We start from the raw sequence: 25464 nt of genomic DNA, 5'->3' as shown, positions 1-25464 counted from the left end.
TTGCAGAAACAAAAAGAAATACAGCAAACAAGGAGTAATAGAAAATAATAATAATAAAAATTTTCAGGAAGAGCCAATATAAAAATTTCCTAACTTTTATTAACCAAAAGGGACAGCATGATGGGATAAAAACTGGCACTGATTATCTGTATGAATCGCTGCATTTCCAGTACAACATGTCCTCCCGAACGAAGCCTGCAAATCTCAGTCCTCATCAGATCCTTTGCTGGAGCTGAGCATATGGTCCTTAAGGATGCAGAGGAAAATGGAGAGCCATGCTTGGAGGGTGGCCAGCTAAAAAACAGGGAAAAGGGCAGCCACAGTCCTGGGCACGCTGACCAGGAGAAAAACTGGGCAGAAAGAGGCATATTTTGCCAACTGCCCTCCCAGTTATTTAGCCTGCAACTGTAGCTGGGGAGAGGGCAAGCAGTATGTAAGGCAAATGCAAGCTCACATCCACTCAAGCTAACTCATTTTCTCATTACTGAGAAATGTAATGCGCACACTGACAGTGCCCTGCAGGCAAATGCAGCACTGGTTTCAGGTCTCCCTGCCCGGGGTTGCTTGCTGCAAGGCTGAGCGTTTCCAGGGGCTGGCAGCAGGAATTAGGGTCTGGGTCTGGCCCCTGGATTGCTAGCACATGCAGGGCAGGACTCACCACTCGCCATCTCCTCAGCACCCTTTAGCCTATGGCTGTGCCAGTGCCTTGTGCCAAAACTCTGTCCCTCTCCTGGTACTGTGGAAAGCTGACTGGACATGGAGTGGCTGTCTGCGACCGGCTTGTCAGCCTCAACTCATCTGGATGTGGCGCAGCTCGGCTCCCTTACACAGCCACTCCAGGCCCAGAAGCTGAGAAGGTCCAGGGAAAACCCAGCTCCACCTCCAGTCCTGGGCAGGGATGATAGGTGAGATGAGTGCCTGTGAAAGGTAGGTTGGGGTTGCAAGGACCTGGGCATGCAGAGAGGTGACATCTGGTCAGCAGCTGAAGCGTGGCTGGGGCCAGCACAGCACTGGGGACGCAGCTCAAGGCTGAGAGCAGACCAGTGTGACCAGCAGCCACACCGCTGCAACACTGGAGTGCAGATGCATGCACACAAAGTGCGGCTGCAGTGGAGCTTACTCTGAGGGGCCATTGCTCCTGATTCAGTGCAGTCCAGCCGCGGTCCCAGGAGGGATGGGTACCACTGAGCCAAGAGGTGTAGGCACCAGCTCCCACTGCCCTACGCAGCTTTGACAATGCCAGCACCCATCTTCAAGCTGCTTCTTCCCCCTCCTCTCTGTGGTCTTTCTCCATGGCAAGCTCTCAGCCCATGCGTCTCCAAAGCAGGACTTTTCATTCCATGCGTTGATTCCTTTTTTCCCAGCCTGAGTCCTTCTCCAGCAACAGCTGAAGTTGCAAGAGAGCAAAAGCAGGGTCTTGCAGGCCAGCAGCAAACTTGCTTTTATCTTGCCTGTAATGCTGCCGTCGGCTAGAGTTGCTTTAAAATTTAGGCTCTGCTGACCTCTAGGGGACTGCTACAAACCCAAAAGCATAAGGGCTTCAAAGCTCACGGCATGCTACAGCCCTTCACACACTCCTCAGGAGCCCTGTGGTGGGTATAACATAGCTGATACCCACTTCTGGGCCCTTTAGCACTATTAGAGGCTGTAAATAAAAACGTGGCTCCAACGCTGCCTCTTCCATCGCACCATTACAGTAGCAATACCTTAAGAAAAGTGTACAGGCAAGGTAAGGTTGCTGTGGAAAGATACTATCTGCTATCAGACTGCCCCATATAATCGCTGCTTTTATTTCAGCGTGGAGAAGCACTTGGGAGCTTGAGAGCTTGTGGCTTTCACCCCCCTCTGTATCATTTTGTCTAATAAAAGATATTAAAACGTTGCCTTAGTGTCACAACTACAGCACTACTCGGTGAAAAGCATGGATGCATACACCTAGGCATTGGAAATAAAGTTAAACATGCTTTTTTATGGCATTTCATTACTCACTAAACAAGTGGTGGAAGCAAGAACCTTGTCACAGAGAAGAAGGAACACAAAGACTTGTAGAAAGAAAGCATAAAATCTGATGTGCTCCTTTAAACAGCACATGAAGCTGCTGAAGGAGGGGGGCATCTGCACGTCCCAGCTGACACTGCTTGAGGACAGCTGTAGTAGGACACAAAGCATTAGGCAGGAGCCTACAGAGGCAACACAAACCGCACACCTCTAATGGATCTGTTCTCCTTGATACAAAGCCAAAACCTGTCATAGCCCAGGAATATCCTGATTTCTTGACTTGGGGAAGGCATGATGTATACCTGAAGTGTGGACAGACCCGGGCTGGGGCAAAACTACTTGCATGGCAGAGTGTCCCCAGCTGCAGCCACCACCTTGTGCATGAGCTCCCCATCACAGCAGGGAAGCTTGTTGTCCCTAGGCTGAGGTCCATATCTGCAGGGAGCTGCTGTCTAAACTGTTTAAGTTTACTCGACCTTCTGATGCAGGAAGAAGTCCATCCAGCAGACCCGAGCAGGCAGCAGCCTCCAAGTAGCTGAACACATGCTGGGACTGTCACCTCTTCCACAAGAGTGGCTGTATATGTAGCCAGAGCCTAAGTGTCACAGTGGCTTCCACCATATGCAGAGGTCCCTCTCAAGAGGTTGTGGGGCTTGTGTTGCTGGGACCATGCACCAACATGAGGGAGGCAGTCCTGGCAGGCACTCCACCAGCCACAGGAACAGCTGTATAGACAACGCTGAGGGCTCTGGACACACCACAGGGCATGTAATTGGCACACTCCTACTCAGCGCTCGTGCCCTGGGGAGTGCAAAAAACACAAGACAAGTGCTAAGTTAAAGTACTTGCTCTTCCATGGGCTGGAAGATGTTCTTCAACCCACAGACAGAAGCTCATGACAAAAGGTAACGACTGACAGCATTCCTTCAAATCAGGTGAGAAGATGTCAAAGTGGCAATTAAAAGTGCAGTGTTTAAAGAAAAGAGACAAATGAGTTGAACAGAATCACCAATTTGCATTTCAGCATTGTTACATGTCTCTTGATTAGAAGGGATGTCTCTCTAATCTGTGCAAAACAGAAGAGGACCTGGGAGGTCTGAAATACTGGCTCATCCACAAATACAACCAACAATTCCCATCTTCTGACAGCAAATCCACCACCTCAGACTGCACCAAACCACCTGGTAGTTCTGGGTCCTGTCCTACAAGGCAGGGCTTACTCTGCAGTGTCCAAAGCTCAGATGAAATCATTTTCTCCTCCCTACAGCTGCAAACACCGTGTTTAACTCACCACGCACCTACAGTCCCCAGGAAATGCAAGCCTCTCATTCTCTTTGCCACATGCTTTGTAGGTACACTTTAGCCCCTCAAAATCCCCATTTAGTTAATTTTGCTCACAGAGAAAAGACTCCATCAGTCATCAGAGTTTGGTAAGCTATTTAATGGCAAGCTCATGGTGTAATGACACTGCTAGATTTGATGCCTCCGAGGTCACAGAGGAAGGAGGATCAGAAGAAAGGCAGGGCTCCACTGAAGGCTTACACCTTTTAAAGCATTGAACAAAAGGGCAACATCTTTTGGTGACTCATTTCACAGCTTCGGAGTCCCAAAGACAGATCTTCCAGCCAGAAAAATGGTGGAAAGCACAGCCTTTGCATGGCATGGCGCAACATAATTTCTGCTTGACGTGTTGAGGTCTGACTGGTCCCTGCATTAGTAAAGGAAAACTTGACAACAAAAAAAAAATTGCATTGACTGAAATCCAGAGCTGATGTTTCCACCACCACCCCCGAAGATGAAAGCAGACATCCCTTACATGCAGTGTTACCACTGATCTTTGCCTACATGAGCAACAGCATGTCGGAACAGAAAGGGAATTTCAAAGTTCAATGTATTTTACATTAAATCAGTGAGCTTTACTGTAGTCAGCAGTAACTAGTTCAAAGAAGTTTTTTCTGCAGACAAATGAACGCCCTTTTTGTTAATCTGTATATTTGTTTCTGACCAAGCTCATACTGACAGTGCAGTGCTACACGGCTGTGTAGAAACTTGGGTTTGCAATAATGCAGATGCGCCTTTATGGATTGTCTGTCTTTAAAAAAAAAAATCAGCAATGAGAAAAAAGTCAAATGTAGAGCATGTAAAGGATACTTTGGCTCACTGAACAGGTGACTGTGGGTAAGTGGTTTCCTTTGTAAACCTGCCACAGACATCAGATACCAACAAGGCAACTAAGTAAGTCTCAGAAGAAGTCCGATAAAAACCCAAGGCGACAGCGTCTGCCCTCAAGAGTCTTTCCTATCAGAGGTAAGGAACAAATTTAAGGAATCTCTTTATTTTAGTATCTGCCTTGGAAGCGATGTCCCTGAGCCTTCCGCTCCATGGTGACTGCAGGGATCACCTCAAGCTCAGCCTGTTACAGGGTCTAGGAGCCACTGCCCTGAGTCACTTCTGCCTGGCTGTCACGTGAAGGTTTCCCAGCTGCAGCTGGCTGCAGAGACAGGCTGCCGGGGAGCAGGGGAGATCCTGCCAGAATTAAAGAGATAAAACAAAGCATTTCCCTCTGCTCAGCGATTTACAGAAAGGGGCATCCAGCTAGAGCCCCTGGAGGGATCCTTCCCAATTTCCCATGTCCTGTGGCCAGACCGAAACCTGCCAGCGCTGAGAAAGAGATCTGCAGGCTGGGCCAGGCTCCCCAGTGACTGGCAGCCAGAGAGGTCTCATTTTCTGGATGCACAGCTTGGAAAGCCTCAGTGGGTCATCATTTTCAGAGACTGGATTATTTAGCTAGGCATCACTCCCTGTGGAAAGATCTGGGGTTTGGCACCTAAAATGACTGCTCTCTTCTGCATAACCCCTGTCCAGCATAGACCACTCATGGGTCCTCAAGGGATAACACATCTCCCATGCCACCTCATCCCCCTGTGAGAAGGTGCTGCCTTGTGCAGAAAGGACCACACAGCTCGGTAACACACTGTGCTGAACTGCAGCTCTCACTGATGCACCTGGCTGCAAGCTGTGGGAGGTAAGAGGTGTTTCTCTCCCCCTTCCTCTGCTTCCCCTCTTCTGAGAGTGGGAATTTCTGAGAACAAAGTGGTAAGGATGGACACGAGGGAAGGATGGACGTGGAGTAAGGATGGACACAGGGTAAAGGTGGACACAAGGTAAGGATGGATGACGCAGTAACCTCGCCTCCTGCAACAGCTAAAGCTGACTATGAGTAAAATAGCCATGGACTTCAGCCCTGGATCCCAGTGAAAGGTCAGGAAACATGCTGAAAGAGGCTGGGAATCTGCCCTGTATGGCAGCTTTTCAAAGCAACGTCCATAATATTATTGCAATCACTTTTACTGTCACAGTCTCATGTCCCACCTTGTAGAAGGGGAAAGGGCAGTTACCTACTAAGCAATGCTGTAGCAGAAACTCCTCCCTGTTGCCCCCAGACACCGTTTCACACAGCACACCTTACATGGGACACGGTGCCAAGATGCAGCAGTTAGCGTGCAGGTCACTGATGCAGGAAAACTAACTCTGGCTACTCCTATCAAAAGGGGCATTCTTACAAGCATGCGACTTTCAAAGGCACAGCACTATGCACAGAGGGAAACTGCCTGGAAAACAGTCCAGAGCAGGGCAGGAGGTAGAGCTGAAGTCTGGCTGCTCAGGGGTGTGCTTTCCCCACATTTCTGTGAGGGAACATTCTGCCAATTCTTTTCTCTCATGAGCAAGTCCTTTTAAGAGATGTTACTGTGCACCTAATAAAGCAGCTTCCTGCTCCCTGACTGCTGCTCCTACCTACTCACATGATATCATAAATAATAAAGTTGGGGAAGAGAGGAGAAGGCAGCTTTTTAGTTTGCCTTTTCTCCATTCCTTCCTCTCTCAACCATCTCAATGCATTCATCAGGCAGGACACTAATGGAAAAACACAACCAAGCTCAAGACCCCAGTAATGTCCAGAGCAGTTTTTTTATAAACTGCATAGGTTCAATAAGCAGATACTTGGCAGGATGGTTTGGGCTGTCTCAGAAATCTCAGCATCTCCCTGAAAGGGACCCTTCTCACTCTTGCCCCTGCTACCCAAACAAGTTGTTACATTTCTGAAGTCTACTCTTCCCTCTGGCATCCCATCTATTTCTCATCCCCCAAGCAGCACTCTGCTCATTGCATTCATGCAACTCATATTCAGAAGTGCCAGTTCTGCAAGAGGCTCTGCTCTGGTGTATTTATATTTAGCTAGAGCATGAAATGCCTATGAGAGAAGGGCGAGGGAAAAAGGAGACTCTTCTGTGTCCTTTCACTAATGGTTTGCTTTGAGGATAGGCAATGATAATGCATACCTCTTTTCACCCACAGATCTAAAAGCGCTGTATACACTGGTGGGCAAATAATAATAATAAAAAAAAGCCTTTTACAAAAGGCTTAAGGTGAGACTTTCAAAGGGGGTACCCTGCTCCCACTGAATTTCATGGAGGCCTGGATGCATAACTGGAGGCCTGCCTCGAATTCCCAGCCACCGAGATGCACCCGAAGCTCAGGGCAAGGCAGTGGCAGAGCTCTGAATCCACATCTTCTCACTGAGTCCCCAGGCTTGCAAGCATTTATGCCTGTGTTCGCAAATCTTGTGTTTCAGTCTGGCAGCCTAGCCACTGGGTCATGCGACCCCTGGTTAATTATCAAATGGCTACTAACCTCAGTATGTGGTGGGAGTGAGGGAAAAATAAACTACAAATAAAATATAAAAATACTTTGTAATACAACTAAACCAGTTCCACATCCCTTGCATCGTTTGGTAAGTATGGAACAAGTAACACGGTAATACAGAAATGTATTTGGTCAAAGTAAGCAATCAATATTTTTTGATAAAATACATTCTATATTAATGCTCATTCACATTTAATACACATGTAAATTAAATTTTCTATGTATAAAATTCCAGTTTATTCTCAGTGCTGCCTGGTCATGCTTCAGTTCAGCAGCAGGGCTCAACACATTCGGCTCCCAGCAAAGTGAGAGGGGACAAGAGTGCTCAGCTTTCTGCAGGACCAAGCCCCACACATCCCCTGGAGCGCCCAGTCCTGCAGGTCCCGTTTGAACAAAATCTCGCTGGCTTCAGTGGGAATTTTGCAGGGGTGAGCACTGCAGAAGGGCTCCCCGGCTGTCCAGCACTTGCAGTCTGCTGTGGAAGTCACCCAAATGGCATATGGCATTCCAAAAAAATAGTGAGTTAGTGAATACAGAAAATAATATATCTACATAATTTACAGTGTTATGTTTACTTGCAACCGTATTAATGCTAAACCGCCCATTAACAATTCAATCAATATGCAGAGAAAGGTAGCAGAGCACAGTACATATTACAACCTCCTGTATGCAATTACAAGCGTTGGACCTCACAGTCTTTCCTCATTTCATGAATTCCTGCCTATGCCGCTGCCACCCAGAGCCCAATTCTCTACTGAGCCTTGTGGAGTCAATCCTTCACAGCACTTCAGCCAATTCAGATTGCATCCTCACCGCGGCCACAGGCCCCTAACACTGTGCCAGGCACCTTCAACTGCAGGTCCTCAGCTACCACCCACGTCCACCCCTGCGCCCTCCCCTCTGTTGTGCCGGCACTCATCTTGTGCAGCGACGCGCTGAACCAGACGGTGGGATTGATCCAGCTGGAAAACTGCCTGTCTGTAAAAAGGCAGAGGGTTATTTCCCAGTCAGACCGACCCCGCAGCCCAGCTCACGACGCAGCCGTGCCCGGGGCTCGTTTGGTGTGCGTGTGGGTGCGTGCACATGCGTGTCGCTGCCGGCCACCTGCACCTAAGCAAAATGGGTGCAAGTGGCTAGCAAACCTGAACGGCAGGACTTTGCCTTCAGCTTGCGCTACTGCAAATTATGTCTTGCATTACATAACAGCAGAGGAAAGTCAGCCCCAAAAGATCTACTCGTATGAGCCGCAGCCAAAAGACTGGATGCTATGAAGAGAAAGGTTCTCCCAAAGCAAGGCTCTATTTAAGGTTATGGCATCTGTTTTAGCTGGAGAGGAAAGAAAAACTTAGGGACTTAAAGCAGGGATGGAAACCACTGGTCTTACATTTTATTTTAGTAAGCAAAAAGCCTATTGCTGCTGTACAGTGTTATACAATGAACTGCCACGGTTCTCACGTCACTAGTCCATAGAAAATGTGCTGCGACTACCATGTTTATGCCTGCATGCCGAAAGAATGTACACAGTTGCATTAAGCTCTGTTTCTCTTCCACTTTTTTTCATATTCTTAAACTCCAACTTTTACAGTGTTGCAGACACTTCTGTGCATACTTCAGGTATGACACACCGTCCTGGTTATGGAAGGTCTTTCCCCAGATTGGAAAAATCAAGTGCTATGCATTTCTCAAGCCATCATCAGAAATGTAAACCACCAAGCAAACTTGCTCTCTTAAGTAACCTTGAAAAAAAAAAGCCTTTAAAAAATCTATTGAAAAGGAGACATCGCTAACAACAGGGTTTTCAAAATGGTGCGAGTTGTTTCTAGGAGTTGTCCAAGAGTGAGTTGTCACTCACTTTTTGTTTTTATAAAGCTAATTCTGTATAAAAGGGCTTTTGAAGCATGTGACCTTCATTTCACGATTTTTAAAAAATTGGAAAAAAGGAGTAAATTTAGAAACATTTTGCTCAGTTATGGAAAACAGCTGTATTACAACAGAATCCCCTTTGCTTCTTATATTTTCAGTACAAAAGGCAAGTAAATAAAGAGACCCTGCATCTTCACAGTCTGACACTTATCCGAGTCACTTAAATCCATGCAAAATTGGTATAAAATACAACGGGTCTTCTTCTCCTTTATACCAAGACCCCACCAAATCCCTCTGGGGAGCGAGTCCCCAGCTAAGTAAAACCTCACTAGTTTTTGTATCAGCCAAAGTAGTAGTATTTTAGCTCCCCTCCAGCGAGGTGTAACTGTCCAGACTAGCTCAAAGGCCCAGGGAGGGGAACATATCCAGCATAATTTCAAGAGCCAGGTGCTGGTTTATACCCCTATGGCTTCAAAGTTAAGTTGCACTTCAATTCACAATGCTGTGAGGTTTGAGTAATAATTTAGCAGTGTATTAAAAACAGCAAAGCTTAAAGTTGGTTTTCATGCAGAAGTGAGATAGGCAATGGCTATTTTTTAATTGATTTGTACGAAAGCAGCATTTGGCTTTGGATCAAATGGTGTTGGAGAACCAGGGTTGGTTATAATGTGTACTGCTGATACTAATTACTCTCAGTTATTAATCCAGCACTTGTAAACTTGGGTGTCAGTAAAACAACACTAATACGTCTGACACCAATACTCCCCTGGACTTCCCACTTTCCATTAATTTTGTTAAGCCTTCACGTGCACTTCTGCAGTACCAACCATATTAAACTAGTGTTTTTCAGGAGAAATCTCTCCAAGTTTGGTACTTTGTCAAAAACCATAGCTGTTGAACTAAAAAGAAAAGCGCAAGTTGCGTTTGCTCTCTGCGCTGGTTTCCTCGGAAAGGTCACCGACGAGGACTCAGCACTCTCACCACATGCTTCCTACATTCTCAGTACTCTACATTCATGTCAGTGAACGCCACTCCCGAACATAAATCGAAGAGACAAGTCAGTGACAAAACTACTTCTAGACTGATAATGGCAGAATGCTACCAAGACAACTCCATAGAAAACCCACTGAAGCAGGAGCAAAATTCAGGTCACTTCTTAGCAAAGCTTATCACAGATTTTTTTTTTTTTCTTTTTTAAACCATTTTGTAAAACTTTTATCCTGGGAGCCAGATATCCCCATGTGATGTATGAATTCAAACAGGCTAACGTGGGACCACCTGACCCCACCTGGTACCAAAGGCTTCCAAATTTTTTTAGCTTCTCAGAAGATCACTGCTGACTGACACCCATCTGTTGGTGATCGGCTTCTGGTTCCTCTTCTTCCGCGTCTGCGTTATATTCTTCAAATGCATCATCATCAACATCTGGAAGCCCAAGTAACTACAAAGAAGAGAAAATACTGTGTAACAGCGAATTACCCACTCATGCAGCTTCGCTGCAAATCTTCACACAATACCTAGGTGCCACTTCTTGAAAACCTCAAACCCTGGAATAATAGTATTGCATAACGATCTCGACACTCTTTCTCTCCCTCCTGTGATAAATATTTGAAAATCCATCCTCACACCAAATTAAGTGCTCAGAGACCAGGACATAAATAAAACCAAAGCAAAGGACCTGCAAAAAGCTTCACCTTCTTCCCTGAGGTCATATCACAAATTGTTGAGTGTTTACACTTGGCAGTGGTTTAACTTCAGAAAGAACCATGATAGTACTGTAGCAGTAGTTATCTCGGTTTAAGACTGTGTTCAGCAACCCTATAAAAGCCAAAGAAGAAAGCATTCTCATGCAGAACTGGCTAATATGGAGTAGGCAAGGAGTCCCTAAAAACCTAAAGATCCCACCATGTTCAGTGCTTCTCTTGAACCCTTCAATCCATCACACCAGAAGCCCTGCATGCTGGGTGAAGCCCTCGCAGTGAGAAATACTGTGTATTCAACTCAAAATTGTCCAAGTCCCTCTAAATTTCTGCAAATTAGATTTGGGCTTGTGAAGAACTGCCAGTCCATCTTCCTTGGACAATGTCTGGAGGCTTCCACCTGATGGCTTTTATCACTGCAATGGCACTTGTTTGCTACAGGAAAAGGAGTAAACAGCAACGTTTGAACTTTTCCCCTTTCCTCCAAAAGGTTGCCAAGCCAACAGAAGTCAGGAAGACAGATAAACCAAATAATAGTCAAAATAATGCATCTGTTGTGGAAATCTCATATTAGAAGCCTACACGAGCAGCTATTAATAGCCACAAAGCAAAATTGTATGCCAGGCATTATTGGGAATACCATGTATTTAGCTTGCCAGGGCTGGAAGAGCAGCACAGATGCATGCAACATCCTGTTTGGAGAGTGACGCAGCTGTTAGCTCTCGAAAGAGGCAAAGCCCAGAAAAATCGGGAAGAGGGTGACACTCGCTAGGTGGTAGCATGAAAATGAGAAGGCTGTGACGAGGCAGATTTTTAGGGACCTAAATTAATTTAGTCTGTGATCAACATTCAAAATTATTCAGTGGACACAAATACAATGCACAGAATTAGCCTCTGGGTCCAATGAAGCTTGTATTCCCCACTGTTACTGGAAGAAAACCAGTTTTTTAGTTACAGGGTTTCTTCGGCAGGGAAATGGAAGGAGAATTTGCTGACTAAACCCCCTCCTTCGCATTTTAAAAATATTTACAGAGAGACCCCAAGCTGAAAATGTTTTCTGAGCAGAACAAAGAGTAAATATTCCTATGCATACATATTTTTCAAATCAAATGCTTAGCTGAACATGAAGCTACTTGGTTCATTTTCAGGATGTGGGGGTTTTGTTTCATATTGAAGCTACAACTAAAACACTCAGGTTTTAAAATGCAGAAGTGAGGCCTCTAGATTTTCTTATCCACCAGTATTATTTTTGCTAAACTGATTTGGTGTATTCAAAGTAAACATGAGTGTTGTACTGCTCTGTTTATATCACCCAGCAGAAAGAGCTTTGATCACATTTTTTTTGCTCAGCTCTGATTACAATCCCTCCTTGATTTGCAGGGAAATGAGCCACGTGAGTCTTCATTTTATGGGATACCGTAAGCCTTTCCCATGCAAAATTAGCACAGAAAACACAACATACACCAAGAGAACTGCAAAGACACACACAATCCTGAAGGATGGGGAGCACACCCTGCTTTTCACACATCCCCTCTCCCTTCGCCCTTGGGACACCCAGCTCTCCTCTCCCTGGTGCAGCATAAATCAAAGAGTGATGCTGCTGACGTTAGCGGTTTTATGGAGTGTAGGAAGGATGGGGATGGGATGGGATGGGATGTTCCTCCAAAAGAGGCACAGTTTTGTTCTCTCACGGACACTTTAGGATATTCCAAGGCACCAAGGACCTCAACCATGCAGGTCCTGCTTTTAGGCGCAGGTCCTGCTTTTAGGGGTCACATTTCATTGCTTCCCACAGGACTATGGTCCCTCACCACTGTTAACCCCTTACTGCTCTCCAGACTGCAGTGACAAATCAGCCCACACCCTGACCCCAAGGATGGAGGATCAGGGTCCAAAGTGCAGGGAGCTCTACAAACATTGGGTCAAAACAGAAGGAGGGTGTATAAAAGATGAAGACAAAATAAGATTATGAAGGTGGCCTGAGTTGACCCTAGACCAACTCCCACCTTGTCTTTTTTCAAACACACTAGTTTTTGCTTCTAGTCCATATCTACTTCTTATATTAAAGTATCAGCTTTATGGTAGACTTGAAAGGACTTTAATGGAGAGCGAAAACAAGGAGGAAAGAGGTAAAACAGGAAAAGGGTATAGAAAGAGAGAGCTGATCCATCAGCCAAACAGCCAAGGGGAACAAAACTGCCAGGTGGGGATGTGTGGCAAGAAGGAGGACAGGAGGGTGGTGAGGAGGGAGGGCGACCAGCAGCAGCACCGCCTGAACTACATCTCTTTACTCCTGCTGGCCAAACTACCCATCTGGAGGCAAAGGAGAGGTCACTGGGATGTGTATGAATTCAATGAATACGGGATAAGTGGCTTACACTGCAGACTCCCCAGTTCAGATGTAGGCTTTTTAGGCTGAAGGTGAGCTCAATCAGGGAGCCCTGGAATTTGCTGCTGAACTGTAGGACTCATGTTTTGGTTCTCTGCAAACTCTGCCAGTTGGTGCAACGTTCCTCAGGCATTTTTTATTTTTTATTTGTCTTTCTTGTCTTAACTATTTTGAAATGCCCTGATTTCATACAAATAACCTAGTACTTTTAAGTTGCAAACTCACGAAAGCAGAGTGACATTGCCTCCTACCAAAAGCTGACACACAAACACACTGAAAAATAAGCCAAGTACAAGACCAAGCTTTAGTGGTCCACATGATGCTACACTAGAGATAACATGGTTCTGTTGAATCCCAGTGTGAAGGGCTTAGTCTCCAGGCAGATGTGCTTACAGGCACCAGCATGGACACCGCTGGCACCAGAGAGACAAAGGCATCAGAGGAGATGAGATGCTCTGAGGCAAATAGTGGTATTTGAGCCCAGTGCTATTGATATTATTTCATGTACCTGCATGGTGTCTGGCACTTTTGGATGCTCCCTAAGTGGATAATAAGGCAGATGACAGAGTTTTGTGGAAACCAATGCAGGAAGGCAGTAATGGGCAGAGACAACATACCCCCCACCACCTTCAGCAAAGAAACAGCTTGACCTTGTCTAGAGCAGGATTTAGAGATGCGGTTTAGCTGTCGAGGGTTAACCGACACTTTTTGAAAGCCTTGTCTAAATAAATATCCTGCCCTGGCACTGTGTTTATGCCCATGAATCTTAAGGGAGAGATGCCTGAGAGCAGTGGAGGCTGGTGAGCAGCCTCCAGACCACCCTCCTTGCCTCCTGCACCCAGGGAAGAGCGGCAAGCAGAGGGAAATCTCTGTCTCTCACTGAGAGGGATGCCAACTGCTAGGCATCCCTGCTCTCACCACCTCCGAAACATGGGGCCCAGCAGCGTGAGCAGCCAGTCCCTTCCCATGCCGCAAGCCCCATGGTAAGCCTGCAGAGACACGGCTGGGCTGTTACCATGAATGTGCAGAGCAGGCTGAGCTGCGTTAGCAGGCAAAAATCGGTCTGGGAGCCCTTGGTTAAGGGAGGGCAGGTGCTCATGCCATGCAGGAGGGCAGATGCTTGTGCCATGCAGGAGGGCATGGAGAGCTGCAGGTGCACCGCTGGTGTCTCCTCCTAAACATTTCCCTTTGAAGGACCCTGACAAAGACTTTGAAAACTGTTTAATAATCTTGGATGTCCAGCTGAAAATACTGAAATGGAAAAGACTTTCAGAAGGTGCTTACCAAGCACATACTAAAAACCTGGCCCCTCCTCAGTGTCTCAGATTGAGTAGCCAGGACCATCAGACACTTCAGAAGAGGCCAGTCTGACCTTCAGCAGCAATTTTTCCTAAACTGCCATTTCTCAAACTGAAATTTGCCAAACTGGTCTCTGACAGCAGACTTGGTTGGGATAGTGGAGAAGAAATGCCCTGCAAATGCACTGTTACCTCCAAGCTGACAGCAAGGTGGTTTTATTAGCAAGACAGGTCCAGCAGAGAAAGGATGGGGGACAGCACAAAGTAATGCCAAGGAAATTATTTTCCAATACTGATGAAAAATGGTTTTGTTCTTGCAAAGGCCTGAGGGTGCAAAATAACTGTTTCCATACATCTATGGTAACACCCTTCACTTTTAAAAATCTATCCTACCATGCATGTGCTATTTTTAATTACAATAAGGGAAAAATGTCAACACATTCCTTATTAGACTTGTCTACACACAACCATCCTTCAAATGATAAACCCGGTTTTGTTACACTGATGCAAATCTCTCAATATTAGGTCAAAGGAGAATCTGAGAAACTTAATCTTTGTGGTACATCCAAGAGAAAATGAAGAAGCACTTGACTACAGTCTGCAAGAGGTCTCTGACAATTGAGGATGCTGGTTTTGAGCAGACAAAAGCACAATGAAATTCAACAGTTAGGAGGCAAAACTAGAAGAATGCAGATTGTAAATAAAAGTTTTTCACAGGAGCGTAACTAATGATGAGAAGAAAAAGTGCCCGGTAGTGCTGTATCCTTTAAGTCACCTGAAGACTTTACATCAAGACTGGATGTCTTTGGAAAAGATCCACTCCAGCTCAACCACAATTTATGTGCTCAGTGGTAGGAATCATGGGGTGAAATGTGATGTATTAATGAAAGGCCCAGACTAAATGAGCATAATGGCTCCCCTTGCTTTGAACCTTTTTATTCTGAAGAGTAGCTTAACTTGGTTTGACTGAAGCCAATTTCTCAGCAACTTAAGCTATGCTGAAATAAATGTGGTTTAAATGAAATAAGTGATCTGTACCAATTTAATTAAGTCTTTTTGAAGTCCTCTTTAGTTAACCAATGGAAGTTTCTCCTCAAAGACACAGCTTTTCTGAGCAGGAGAAAACAGCTATGAAGATCCAACTGCTGAATACTGTTCTGGGAAACATATTTATATTTTTGTATGTTTTCACGATTACAAGCAGCTGTACTGATGGATCAGATTTCCAGTCCTTTCTAAGAAAAGTGTGCATCTGTTCTATTTATTTCCAGTCTCTCAAAGGATTCTTTAAAATGATGCTCTTTTATGTCGACCAGCTGCGGCAGTCTGCAGCAAGGCAATGCAAGGGTGTAACGCAGGGAGGCCGGTGTTTTCATATCGGCACTCCAGGCCCTCATTTTCACTCTAAATACTTGGGATACATTTTCAGTCTTCTCGATTAGTCAGCCAGAAAAAGAGAGGAGGGAAAAAGGTCTATATTTTCAGCTGAGTTTAAAAATGTCCATTGGTCAGCTTTCCCATGGACATCACGGGACCGTGGCTCTGGCAACAAACCTCTGCTCTGCTTTGCACCAGCCCCTTACCCAGCCCAAGGCTCTCAAAAGGAGAGGCTGTGCAACAGGGAGGATTTGGCAAAAATGAAGGACAACAGCCGGCCTAAGTCACCTCACTGACGCAACCCGGGCTTTGACCAAAATCTTAGTGTTAAACAAGGACAGAGAAAGCTGAGTAGCAGCAAACCAGAAAAATACACACCACCACCACCCCCCCCCCCCCGCCAAAACCCAGCTTCTGTTCCAACCTCTTCTCAGTGACCAAACTGGCATTTGCAAATACCAAGTGGCAACCATCCCGAGAGAAAAATCTGGACGACCTGGGGGAAAAAAAACCAACCCTAAAATAAAAAAAAACTACTCTCAGGAGAAACCGTATTTCCAGCTTCCCAGAGGTTTACTCTCGCTACTCAGATCCTTGCAAAACTCCCCAATTCCAGTGCCAGGACATAACTCTGCCACAAAGTCCCGCAGCGCTGAGTCGCATCCCGTTCCTCGGAGTCAGCGCTGCATCAGCAGGATGAGAGCCCCGGCGCAGCTGGGGAGCTGGTGCCACCGGCTGCTGCACCAGTTGGGCTCCCACCCTGCCCAGGAATCTCATCCTCTCAAACACAGAAATGGAAATAAAAAGGCAGCTGGCTTCCAAGAAACAATTTCCAATTGCCTGATAGTAGCTTATGTGCTGACATCCCTGTGCCCATGCAGCTGACTGGAGATGTAAGTCCCTGCAGAAGAAAAACTGCCTTGCTCCATCCAGTGCTATCCTATTAAAAGTCACCAGTAAATGTCAATGTTTAGAAGTAAAAAGAGGCACTTACGGGTCTGAAGGATTTGAAGACTTTTTCCAGTATTTCATGGAGTGTCTTCTTCCCACAGGAGGAGATGTAATCCTGTGCAAGCTGCAGAAAAGGTAAGCAGTCCTCACTTTCGCTCCACACATGCTGAAAGCCAACAGCAATACAAGAAAAGAAAAGGCATTAACAGGAATTCACGCTGGCCTTTCCACGTGATTTTATAAGGTGACATGTTGTAAACATCTGCCAAACTACACTGGGCCGCCTGCTGTTCAGACCCACAATGGGGACGGGCACTGCAGGCTGTTTCAGAAGCCATGCTTCTGAGGAGAAACCTTGATTTTATTAATATGATGCATCAGAAAGCAGGGAAATCGATCCAGAAGAGAATGCAGCCTTATGACTGCACCAGCAACGAAGGATACACATGCCTTGCACATGCACATTTTATGAGTAAAGGTGTTTTTGTTTGACATCAGCCCTGTTCAAACCTGGAAGTCGTATTGGGTTTTTTCTTCTTCTGCATCATCCGCTGCAATGAATCCCTCAGGAAGAGCTAAAGGATCTCTCTGTCTTCCTAGCATTAGTTCAAGTGTGATGTGACCCTGGAGGTGGAACTTGATGTGTAATTCTCTCAACAATGCAGAAGAAAAGATGCAAAATATACCTGCACCTTAGACACAGAGCCAAGGAGAGAAATCTGGGCACTCACAACATCCTGACACTTCATGTCTCCCTCCCTGTTTTGAGGTTTACTTCTGCTAGACCTGAATCTTTGTTCCCAGGCAGGCACACTTAAATCCACTTGGGATATTCCTCTCATCTTGCTCTTGTTTTGCAGCTGCTGGTTCCCCAGCCTGGCTCTGTGAAGCCTCTCCCAAAATTGACACTTATTCTGCTGCAACAAGGTTGTTTGAAATAGAGCTCATGAGCAATGGTGGAAGCACTCGGGCAACAATGCTTCTTGCACACAAGGGCAGCACGCAGCACAAGCTAACACATACTTTTAAAGACCTTCTTTCTGAAGGCTTTGTGCATGGGACTGTCTTAAGATAGTCTGCTACACAGAGAAGTGTAACACTGCAAAATTGGTTTAAGACTCTTACACCTCTGTTTTTGCACAGCAGCTTTTTTCCCTGAAGTGCTGTGCAGCTTTTTACTGTGCTATAAACAGTAGGTTATGCTTAAAAAAGGAAAGAGGAGGGTCTCTCTGAAGCTTAACTAACATACAAGGAAACAGTAAGAACAACAGATGTTTCAATCCCTAACATAAGGCTTGCATGTCGCCTTCCTGTTCCATGGTGAATACCTGCCAGGGATGCAGTTTTACACTTACTGAAAGAAAACACTACTTAACATCACCTAAGCTGCATCTTCAAGATGAAAACTGTAACTGCCTTGCTATGAGCCTCACTTGACCTACATTTTCTTTGCTGCTTGTTGCATTTTACAAGCATAAACATAGTGAAATGTTTTGTTATGAAAAGAGCCCTGCCTTACCGAGTAGGTTCTGCTTTTTCCATGTAACCAGAGTCATCTCTTAACCAGTCTGGCAATAAAAATAAGTTCTTTACAGTCTTGCCAACTCTCAAAGGCACATACCACGAGTCTCATGATACTTCATGCCATCTTAGAGTCATGGGCCTTGTAGTCCTATAAATATACAACCAAATCCCAGCTTCTATTTACAAAAAAAATATAAAAAATGCCTGCACTTTGTGATTTCTATGGCCTAAAAAGGCAGAAGGTACATGAAGTGAACTCAAATGAACCCTCTTTAAAATATCAAATGAACACTTTCAAATCACATTTTAAGAACAGCCTTGAGATTTTGGAGGTCTGGCCCAGGATTTCTTAATACTTGGCATTAGCAATAACCATTTAGTTAACTTCTAATCTTTGTGTCAAACTTAAGAGCTGGATGTTGCAGCTTGGCAGTTCATGGCTCATGCTAAACCTGTTGTAATTGTTTATATGTAAAAAACGATTATGACTGCTAACATCCTGATTCTTGTTTAAGTTGTGGCTTCTTTTGACTACCAGAGCTATACACAGGAGCTTCCACATAAATGAAAATCAGGCCCTGCCTTTTTATAAATAATAGCTAGTTTGTTCCCCCGTGAAAGTTAACCCCATGTTGTCCTATCATGTTTTTACAGTCTCTTTTCAAGCTGTACCACTTTTCAGACTCCAGTGTGAATTTGTCAGCAGTAGCACAGAATAAGATGATCTAGCACGAGGGGAAAACCTAAGCGAGTAACTTGATCATTGAGCCTTTGAAGAGACTTTTCTGCATAACATCATAAGGCAGTAAGCAAGTAAGGCTTCCAACAATTTCCACATCTGCAAAAGATTTAAAACTTTGGTTGTAGCAACAAATGCACTCACACACGCCATTAGTGCACACATCTCACTCAGAAATGGCTTGATTTCATCTCCCCCCCAGCCGAAAACTCAGCCGTAATAAAGACCAGGGTTATAACACCTATAAGTTCAGCTGCATCTACAGGTCTCTGTGGATGTTCAGCGCTGCACTGAGGCAGTGCAGGAACTGAGTCTCACCACTGACTCATGCCTCTCCAGAGGAACCTGCAAAAGGAATTTTGGCTTCTCAAAATAAAAACAAACGTAATTTGAGGATTCAGCTCCTGCTTAGAAAGTTAGAGCAGTCAGTGAGGCTGTACATACAGAGATGTTTTTCCTGGAACCCCCCCCAATGCCTGAGGATCTCTTTGCAGTCAGAGAAGCAGGCTGTTGGCAAACCAGTGGACCACAGTGCTCAGCCATGGCTGCGCAATTAAAAAAATATTAACCTCATCATCTGAGTATGTGTTTTCCAAGCTTGCCCAGTTTTGCTCACAGTTGCTTTGTGTCACTACAAAAGCAGAGAGCCACTAATTTCCACCTCAGCTGACCTAGGATCATGGTTGAATTATTTAGTTCAGCACCTACACACAGTACATAGCTGAGGCAATTCATAGGGTTGCATCTGGAGGGGTTTGCTTTCCCTCACGCTTTTAGATGATTCGGTGTTGCTGGATGAGAAGGTCACTTGCTGGACCACCTTTTTCTAACCAGCCCACCTGCTGAGCATGGCAGCAAAACTTTTTCTTTGTGGAGGTAATTGGACTTGAAGAAAATATTCACACTCGCCGACTCTGTTCTAAAATATTTTAGGAATATTTTGCATCAAGGTGGCATCATATTTTTATTTGCTTTATCGGTTAATTTGAATACCAGCAATAACACAGTGACAAAACAACTGACAGACTATAAGGAATAGCATCACAACCCCCACCCTCATTGGTTATGGCTACACAAGTCAAGTTAATTTTTTGAGAACACCATGAGCCTCAAGAGCTAAATTATATGTAATTCAGCTATCTAAAATGCTGATTCAGAGAGTTTTAGTGTCCAGGTGGTACTGAAAATGCCAATAGGCATCTAGATGGGTCTTCTGCATCCCTGGCACACTAAAAACCTAGCCTAATGATACCTTTACAGGAAATCAAAATGATATGATTGTTGTGATCTGGAATCTCTGATTTTATAGAAAATTCAGAGTTAATCTCCCCCAGTTTGCATCTTGGCAACCTTTCCATGTTTTTCTCCTCCTCCCTTTTAAGTTCATCATGCTCATCATTTCCTCCTTACAAGTGGGTTATCATGGACTTCTCCGGCACCTCCTACATAGCTTCAGCTTTTTAAGTTGCATTATTATGAAATGAAGATGTAAAGAAAGAGAACAAGAATACCAGGCACCAGATGCTTATTAAATGTGAGGCTCCTTTATAAGAGTCACAGGGTGTAAAAAGGCCGTAAAGTGTGCCACTGTGAATTCTGTTTATATTTACTCACTGTCACACTCCGTGTTACTGAAGCCATGCAATAAGGCTGGAGTGCAAATGCGAATCAGTCCCCTGGCTTGTATTAAGTAAGTCTCCTTAAAATAAACTTTAGCCTGTAATTGCACGTAGAAAGGAAACTTATCTTCTGGAACATAAAAAAAAGAAAATGACTGCAAAACACAAGATAGCCAACCTGGGAGCACAAATGAAGCCCCACAGTGCACTAGGAGCTGAAAACACGATGCTGGTGAATCAGCTTATTAGTGGTTCTTAATCGCATTAAAGAGACACCATCAACAGGAAAAGAATTAAGAATGACACCTACCTGCCTGTCTTAAAAGTATTAATACTACAAAAAGTGCCTCAAGTAGTTACGCCAAAAAAAGACAGAAGAAAACACTGCCTCTAGTTTTCCACTGTTTATGTTTTGCATTTGACAGCAGTTGGCCCTTTTGCTCAGTTTTACTACTGGTGGCTTTGGGCGGGGAGTCCTTCCCACAGCAACCCTGGAATGAAAATATTTGCCAAAAAGAAAAGGGAAAATGTGGTTGCAAACCCACAAAAATTGGCCAGTGTTGGAAGCATGGGAATAGGGCCTGAAACTGCTTAAGCTTTTTTTAAAAGAAGTTGACTAGATCTTGTTTTGAAAGAGTTCGCTCGATTATTGAGCAGCATGTAAAGAAACAATACACATCTAAGAAAAATAATGAGCTTTCTTGGCAATTTCCAGTATCATTAGCATCCAATCACAGCTTTAGCCTAGTCCTGCATTGGACTCGTACATATCCCTGCTTAAGGGTCCAGTAGGCATGGCCCCTTCCGAGCACAGGCATCTCCAGAAGGGAATGAGTGCTGGGGTTTGACGGGCTCCTCGGTGCTGGGAGATGGGTGTGCAGGGCTGGTCCCACTGTGGACCAGGAGAATCCACACCCAGAGATGCTCCACTGCCACGGCCAGGACAGCGGCTGAAGGTCTCACGTATCCCTGGACAGATGCATACCTAAACTCCAGATAACTTCTTTCATAATTCAGCATGACCATCTGCCCAACACAATAAATAAATGTCCTGCTCGCCGGGATTTGTGGTCCTGAAGAAGTCATTTCACTGTTCTTTGTTTCCACGAACTCATCTGTGAAAGGGGTTCATACTGCACTTACCTGTTGGAAAGGGATTTAATTGTCAAGCAGCTCTAGGGATGAAAGTTGCTCCGGCAAGGGAAGGACCTACAACATTCCTACAATAATGGTCTGCACTAGGAGCTAGGTTTTTTTTTTAAATAAAATAAAACCCTTTCATTGCAGTTAACTGGAGTTTTGCAGGTTACAAACCCCGTGGCGAGGTGCCGCTTTTCGGTTAACTCTTCTCGCACTGCTGCTCAGCACCGGGAGGGCTGGGGGGGGGACACACCACCCCCCCAGCCCCCCAATCCCAAAGCCAGGGGTTGTTCTCCCGGTGCCACTCCTGCACAAACTTGCCGCCGAACTCCGCGAGGGACGGGGAGGGGAGCCGGCGGCGGCGCCGGGCCGGCACCTGCCCGCGTCCCCCAGCCCCGGCGCGGCGGCGGGGGTGGCGCGGCCCTCCTGTCATCCTGACTCCATTTTATTCCTGCCCATTCTCCATTTGCCGTGACAGCCCTGCCAGCCCGCTCGTCCCTGCGCCGAGTCCCGGCACCTCGGGAGGACGGAGGGGGGCTGCGGGGGGAGCAGCGGCTGCGGCCCCCGCGGGACACGGGAGGGGCGGGGGCCGCTCGCACCCCTCCTCTCCCGTCCCGTCCCCCCCCCGCAGCCTCCCCGGGCCGGGGTGATAGGGAAGGCGGGGGCGGGGGGGGGGGGGGGGATGTCCCTGCCCGCAGCCCTGCCCGCGGGGCCGCCCCCCACCGGCGGCGGACTCCATTTTGCAGATCGTGGTGCGCGCTGGGGAGGATCCCCCCGCCCTGTGCCCGCCACCCCCGGCCCACACGCCGGGCGCACCCGCCGACCCCGGCACCACCGCCCGCCATCCCGGCATCCCTCCGCCCCTCCCGGCGCGGCCCCCTCCTCCCACCCCCCCGGCGCTCCCCCTCGGGCGCTCCCCCAGGCACCGGGGACCTGCCCCGACGGAGGGGGGAGTGTCCCAAAGCGGCGCAGAGGCCGCCCGCCCGTTCAATGCACACGCGCGGGTACCCACGCGCGCCCGTGGCCGCTCCCCCCACGGTCCCGGTCCCGGTCCCCGTCCCCGTTCCCTCCCGGGGCACTCACGAAATTGTCGCCGCAGGCGGCCTCCGGGCAGAGCACGTAGAAGGATACGCCGGGCTCGGCGTAGAAGTCCATGCGCCGCTCCGTCTCCTCGGCGGCGATGAGCTGGAAGGGCGTGCGGGCGCACCACCGCTCCGCCGCCTCCGCCAGCGCCTCGAAAGCCATCCCCGCCGCCGCCGCCGCCGCCGCCGCCGCCGCCGCCGCCGCCGCGATCCGCGCCCGCCCGCGCGCCCCGCGCGCGCCGCCCCGCGCGCCGCCCCGCGCGCCGCCCCCCCCCAGCCGCGCGCGCCGCCCCGCGCCTCGCCGCCCCGCTCCCGGCTCCCGGCTCCCCGCTCCCCGCTCCCGCCTCCCCGCTCCCCGCTCCCGGCTCCCGGCTCCCCGCTCCCCGCTCCCCGCTCCCGGCTCCCCGCTCCCCGCTCCCGGCTCCCGGCTCCCGGGTCCCCGCTCCCGGCTCCCGCCTCCCGCCTCCCCGCTCCCCGCTCCCGGCTCCCGGCTCCCGGCTCCCCGCTCCCGCCTCCCCGCTCCCGGCTCCCCGCTCCCCGCTCCCCGCTCCGGCCCCGCCGGGGAGGGAAAAAGCGGCGTCAGGGCTCGGGCGGCTGCCGCCCGGCTGGGAATTTGCTGCGGACAAGAGACTTGACGCCTTCTGGCAGCTTGGGGGCGGGGGGGGGGAAGCCCACCTAGGGACCCGTTGTCAGCAAGACTCTGCTTTCCGGAACCGATCCAGAATTTCGCCTTTTACGAAAGAGAAAGTCCGCCTAGCAATACCCTCTTACGCTACACCAATCGGTACCCCCTGGCGCTAACCTTTGCGGAAGCCACCCAAATGCAAGACATCGGGCTGTCTAGACACAGACAGATTCACCCCGTGATGGTGGGAAGCTTTATGGTTTGTGTCAACGATGCTGGGGACCGATGCGTTTGCCGTTAGGTACATACTGCTCTTCCTAGCATATCCCAAGTGATTATCTGTATGTCTAGCAAGGCATCTGAGATACGAGCGCTGATCTGCATTTATAAAGGGCCTTCGATTTGCATCGGTGTCTACTGTGCCACAAAGGAAAACAAATCCCCACAGACCTGGGTGGGTTTTTAGCTGGAAGCCTGGGATCTCATAGAGGTGACCAGGTCGCACAGAGCCCATACGTGGCAGCAGGTAGAGAGTCTGCACCGACGAAAGCAACGCTGGCCTCTAAATAATGCCCAGCGGCCGTTGCTTGTCTCCAGAGCGGTGTTTAACTGCATTTCCACCACAGGTATCAAACGGCCCAACTGTCGGCATCTGTGTCGCGCATCGTACACTCCCATCGTACGTATTCGTTGGTGCATAAATCATTTGACCGCTGCCAAAGTCACTGGTGAGGTCGCAAGCTGTGGAGGGGATGAGGCCGACCGGGGCAGCACCAGCCAGGCTGTGGCAAGGAGGCAGCCACCTTGCTTCTGGCTGGCCCCTGGGCATGCTCTGAGCACCCACGCTGCTGCGCTCCACCGCACGGTCATCGTCTCCGGCCCCCTGGCTTCACCCAGCTGCGGGCATGGGTGCGGCAGAGCTCGGTACTAATGATACCATGGAGAAAAACTTCCACTGGCGTTGCAGCTGAGCGCTGAGGTATCAGGAAATATCAGCGACATGAGTGCTCGTGCAACCATAACTCAGCCCCTTTGTGCACGTGGGATGCGATTGCCTGCTGGCTTTTCCACCAAAGGACATTTCCTTTATTCCGTTGCAGATAATCTGGATATTGCCCTCGTTCCCGGGCTGCTATTAGAGTGGCAAGTGCTGAGCACCCCTCACTGCACTTCAAGCTGTGCTCTGACTGTGCAAAGCATGGTAAAAATTACAAATGTTCCGAAACTCCTGGCCCAGGTGCCTCAGATCCCAGAACCTGGCGGTGCTCTTGTAGGTACTTACCCCGGTCCCGCCGCACCTCCCTTTGCCAGGGGAAAATGAGGCAACATCAGTCTCCTACCTACCACACAGGCCTAAGGGGGGGAGGGATGCAGTAATACCTACAAAGCACTTGGTGTGTGGGGCACCTGTGGAAGATCCGTGGCTTTGCAGGCAGCCCCAGGGCTGGAGCAGTGAGTCCTGCACAGCTGGAAAGGAAATCCTAAACCACTTGCCATTTCCCGAATGAGGCAGGGGTCCTGCAGAAACCCGAACGTGACCACATGCTGTCGGGACTCTGGGGGCTGGCGAGGCCGTGAGTCCTGTTCTGAGCTTTGCAACTTCAGCGCTCTTTCAGTGTTGGGTGTTTGGTGGGGTTTTTTTTCCAAATGTATTTACATAATTAGCATGAAAATAGGACATGGAAAAATACAGCCCTTTCTTCTAAAACGGGACATTGTCGGCTTGCCTGCAACTAGTGGGCAGGGTGCCACCACCCGGGCAGACATCTCCCCCACCACAGTGCTCAGCCGCCAAGGTCGACCCCAATGCTGCCGTCTCTTTGCGCTTCCCCGAGGTCTGGCCTTGTTTTCTGCCCTCCCCGAAGACGGTGTTGGCGTTGGGTAAGGATGCGGCGGTGGGAACGAAGCCCTCGCCTTCCCTCTCGCTGGCGGGGCCATGCGCAGGGGTTGGCACCCGGGTTTGGGGCCACCCGAGGCAGGCAGCCAGGCAGCCGTGTCCTCCCGGCTGGCAGCGTCCTGGCCCGTAGCAGCAAGGGGAGGTCAAGGCTGCACTGCAAGCAGCCACCATTTCAAATAAACGAGGTCTTGGTGTTAACACCTATGATTTATGTGCGTTTTCAAAGCCCCGCGTGAACATCTTTTTAGTCCTTAAAACGTAGCTTTGAAGTATGTGCTGTTTGTTATCTCCCTTCTGTGGGGTAGGGAAGCTGACAGGTTTCGAATGAGATTTTAAGTATCTTCTTGCAGCATGCGCTGCAATATCCTTTGTCACGTCTGACAGCATAGCCATTCAAAACGGACAGCCATGCTTATTTGTTTATTTACATGTGATGAGTCTCTTTGCCCTTACACCTGTATCCAAAAGCAGATTATAAAAACAACCCAGTAAAGGATGGTGATTTTGGCAATGCTAGAAAGCAACCCGCAGAAGTGCTGCTTGCAGAACAAGCCAGGC

General features: G+C 48.0%; 2 protein-coding genes across 2 annotated transcripts in view; both read right to left on the bottom strand.

Annotated features, from left to right (window-relative positions):
• EAF1 (ELL associated factor 1) overlaps positions 1 to 25464 on the bottom strand; it is a 172655-nt gene that overhangs the window by 115822 nt on the left and 31369 nt on the right. The gene's annotated exons all lie outside the window — the stretch shown is intronic.
• On the bottom strand, positions 3419 to 22605 carry MTURN (maturin, neural progenitor differentiation regulator homolog). The gene is made up of 4 exons (XM_069770223.1): positions 22386 to 22605; positions 16324 to 16446; positions 9854 to 10006; positions 3419 to 4086 (listed from the first exon to the last, which is right to left on the bottom strand). Exons 1-3 carry the CDS (start codon positions 22545 to 22547, stop codon positions 9896 to 9898), a joined length of 396 nt encoding a protein of 131 aa, XP_069626324.1. The 5' UTR covers positions 22548 to 22605; the 3' UTR covers positions 3419 to 4086; positions 9854 to 9895.

This window comes from Haliaeetus albicilla, chromosome 2, assembly GCF_947461875.1.
Source record: "Haliaeetus albicilla chromosome 2, bHalAlb1.1, whole genome shotgun sequence".
Lineage (NCBI taxonomy): Eukaryota > Metazoa > Chordata > Aves > Accipitriformes > Accipitridae > Haliaeetus > Haliaeetus albicilla.
The sequence above is the reverse complement of the archived record's forward strand: the minus strand, read 5'-3'. Positions and strand labels throughout refer to the sequence as shown.

Bases quoted from the DNA above. Each gene is read 5' to 3' on its own strand.
- MTURN (XM_069770223.1), bottom strand. From the start codon at position 22,547: ATGGCTTTCGAGGCGCTGGCGGAGGCGGCGGAGCGGTGGTGCGCCCGC. The intron at 16,447-22,385 runs GTGAGTGCCCCG...GTTGGCTTTCAG, and splicing joins CCGCCTGCGGCGACAATTTC to CATGTGTGGAGCGAAAGTGA. The intron at 10,007-16,323 runs GTAAGTGCCTCT...TCTTCTTTGTAG, and splicing joins TCTTCAAATCCTTCAGACCC to TTACTTGGGCTTCCAGATGT.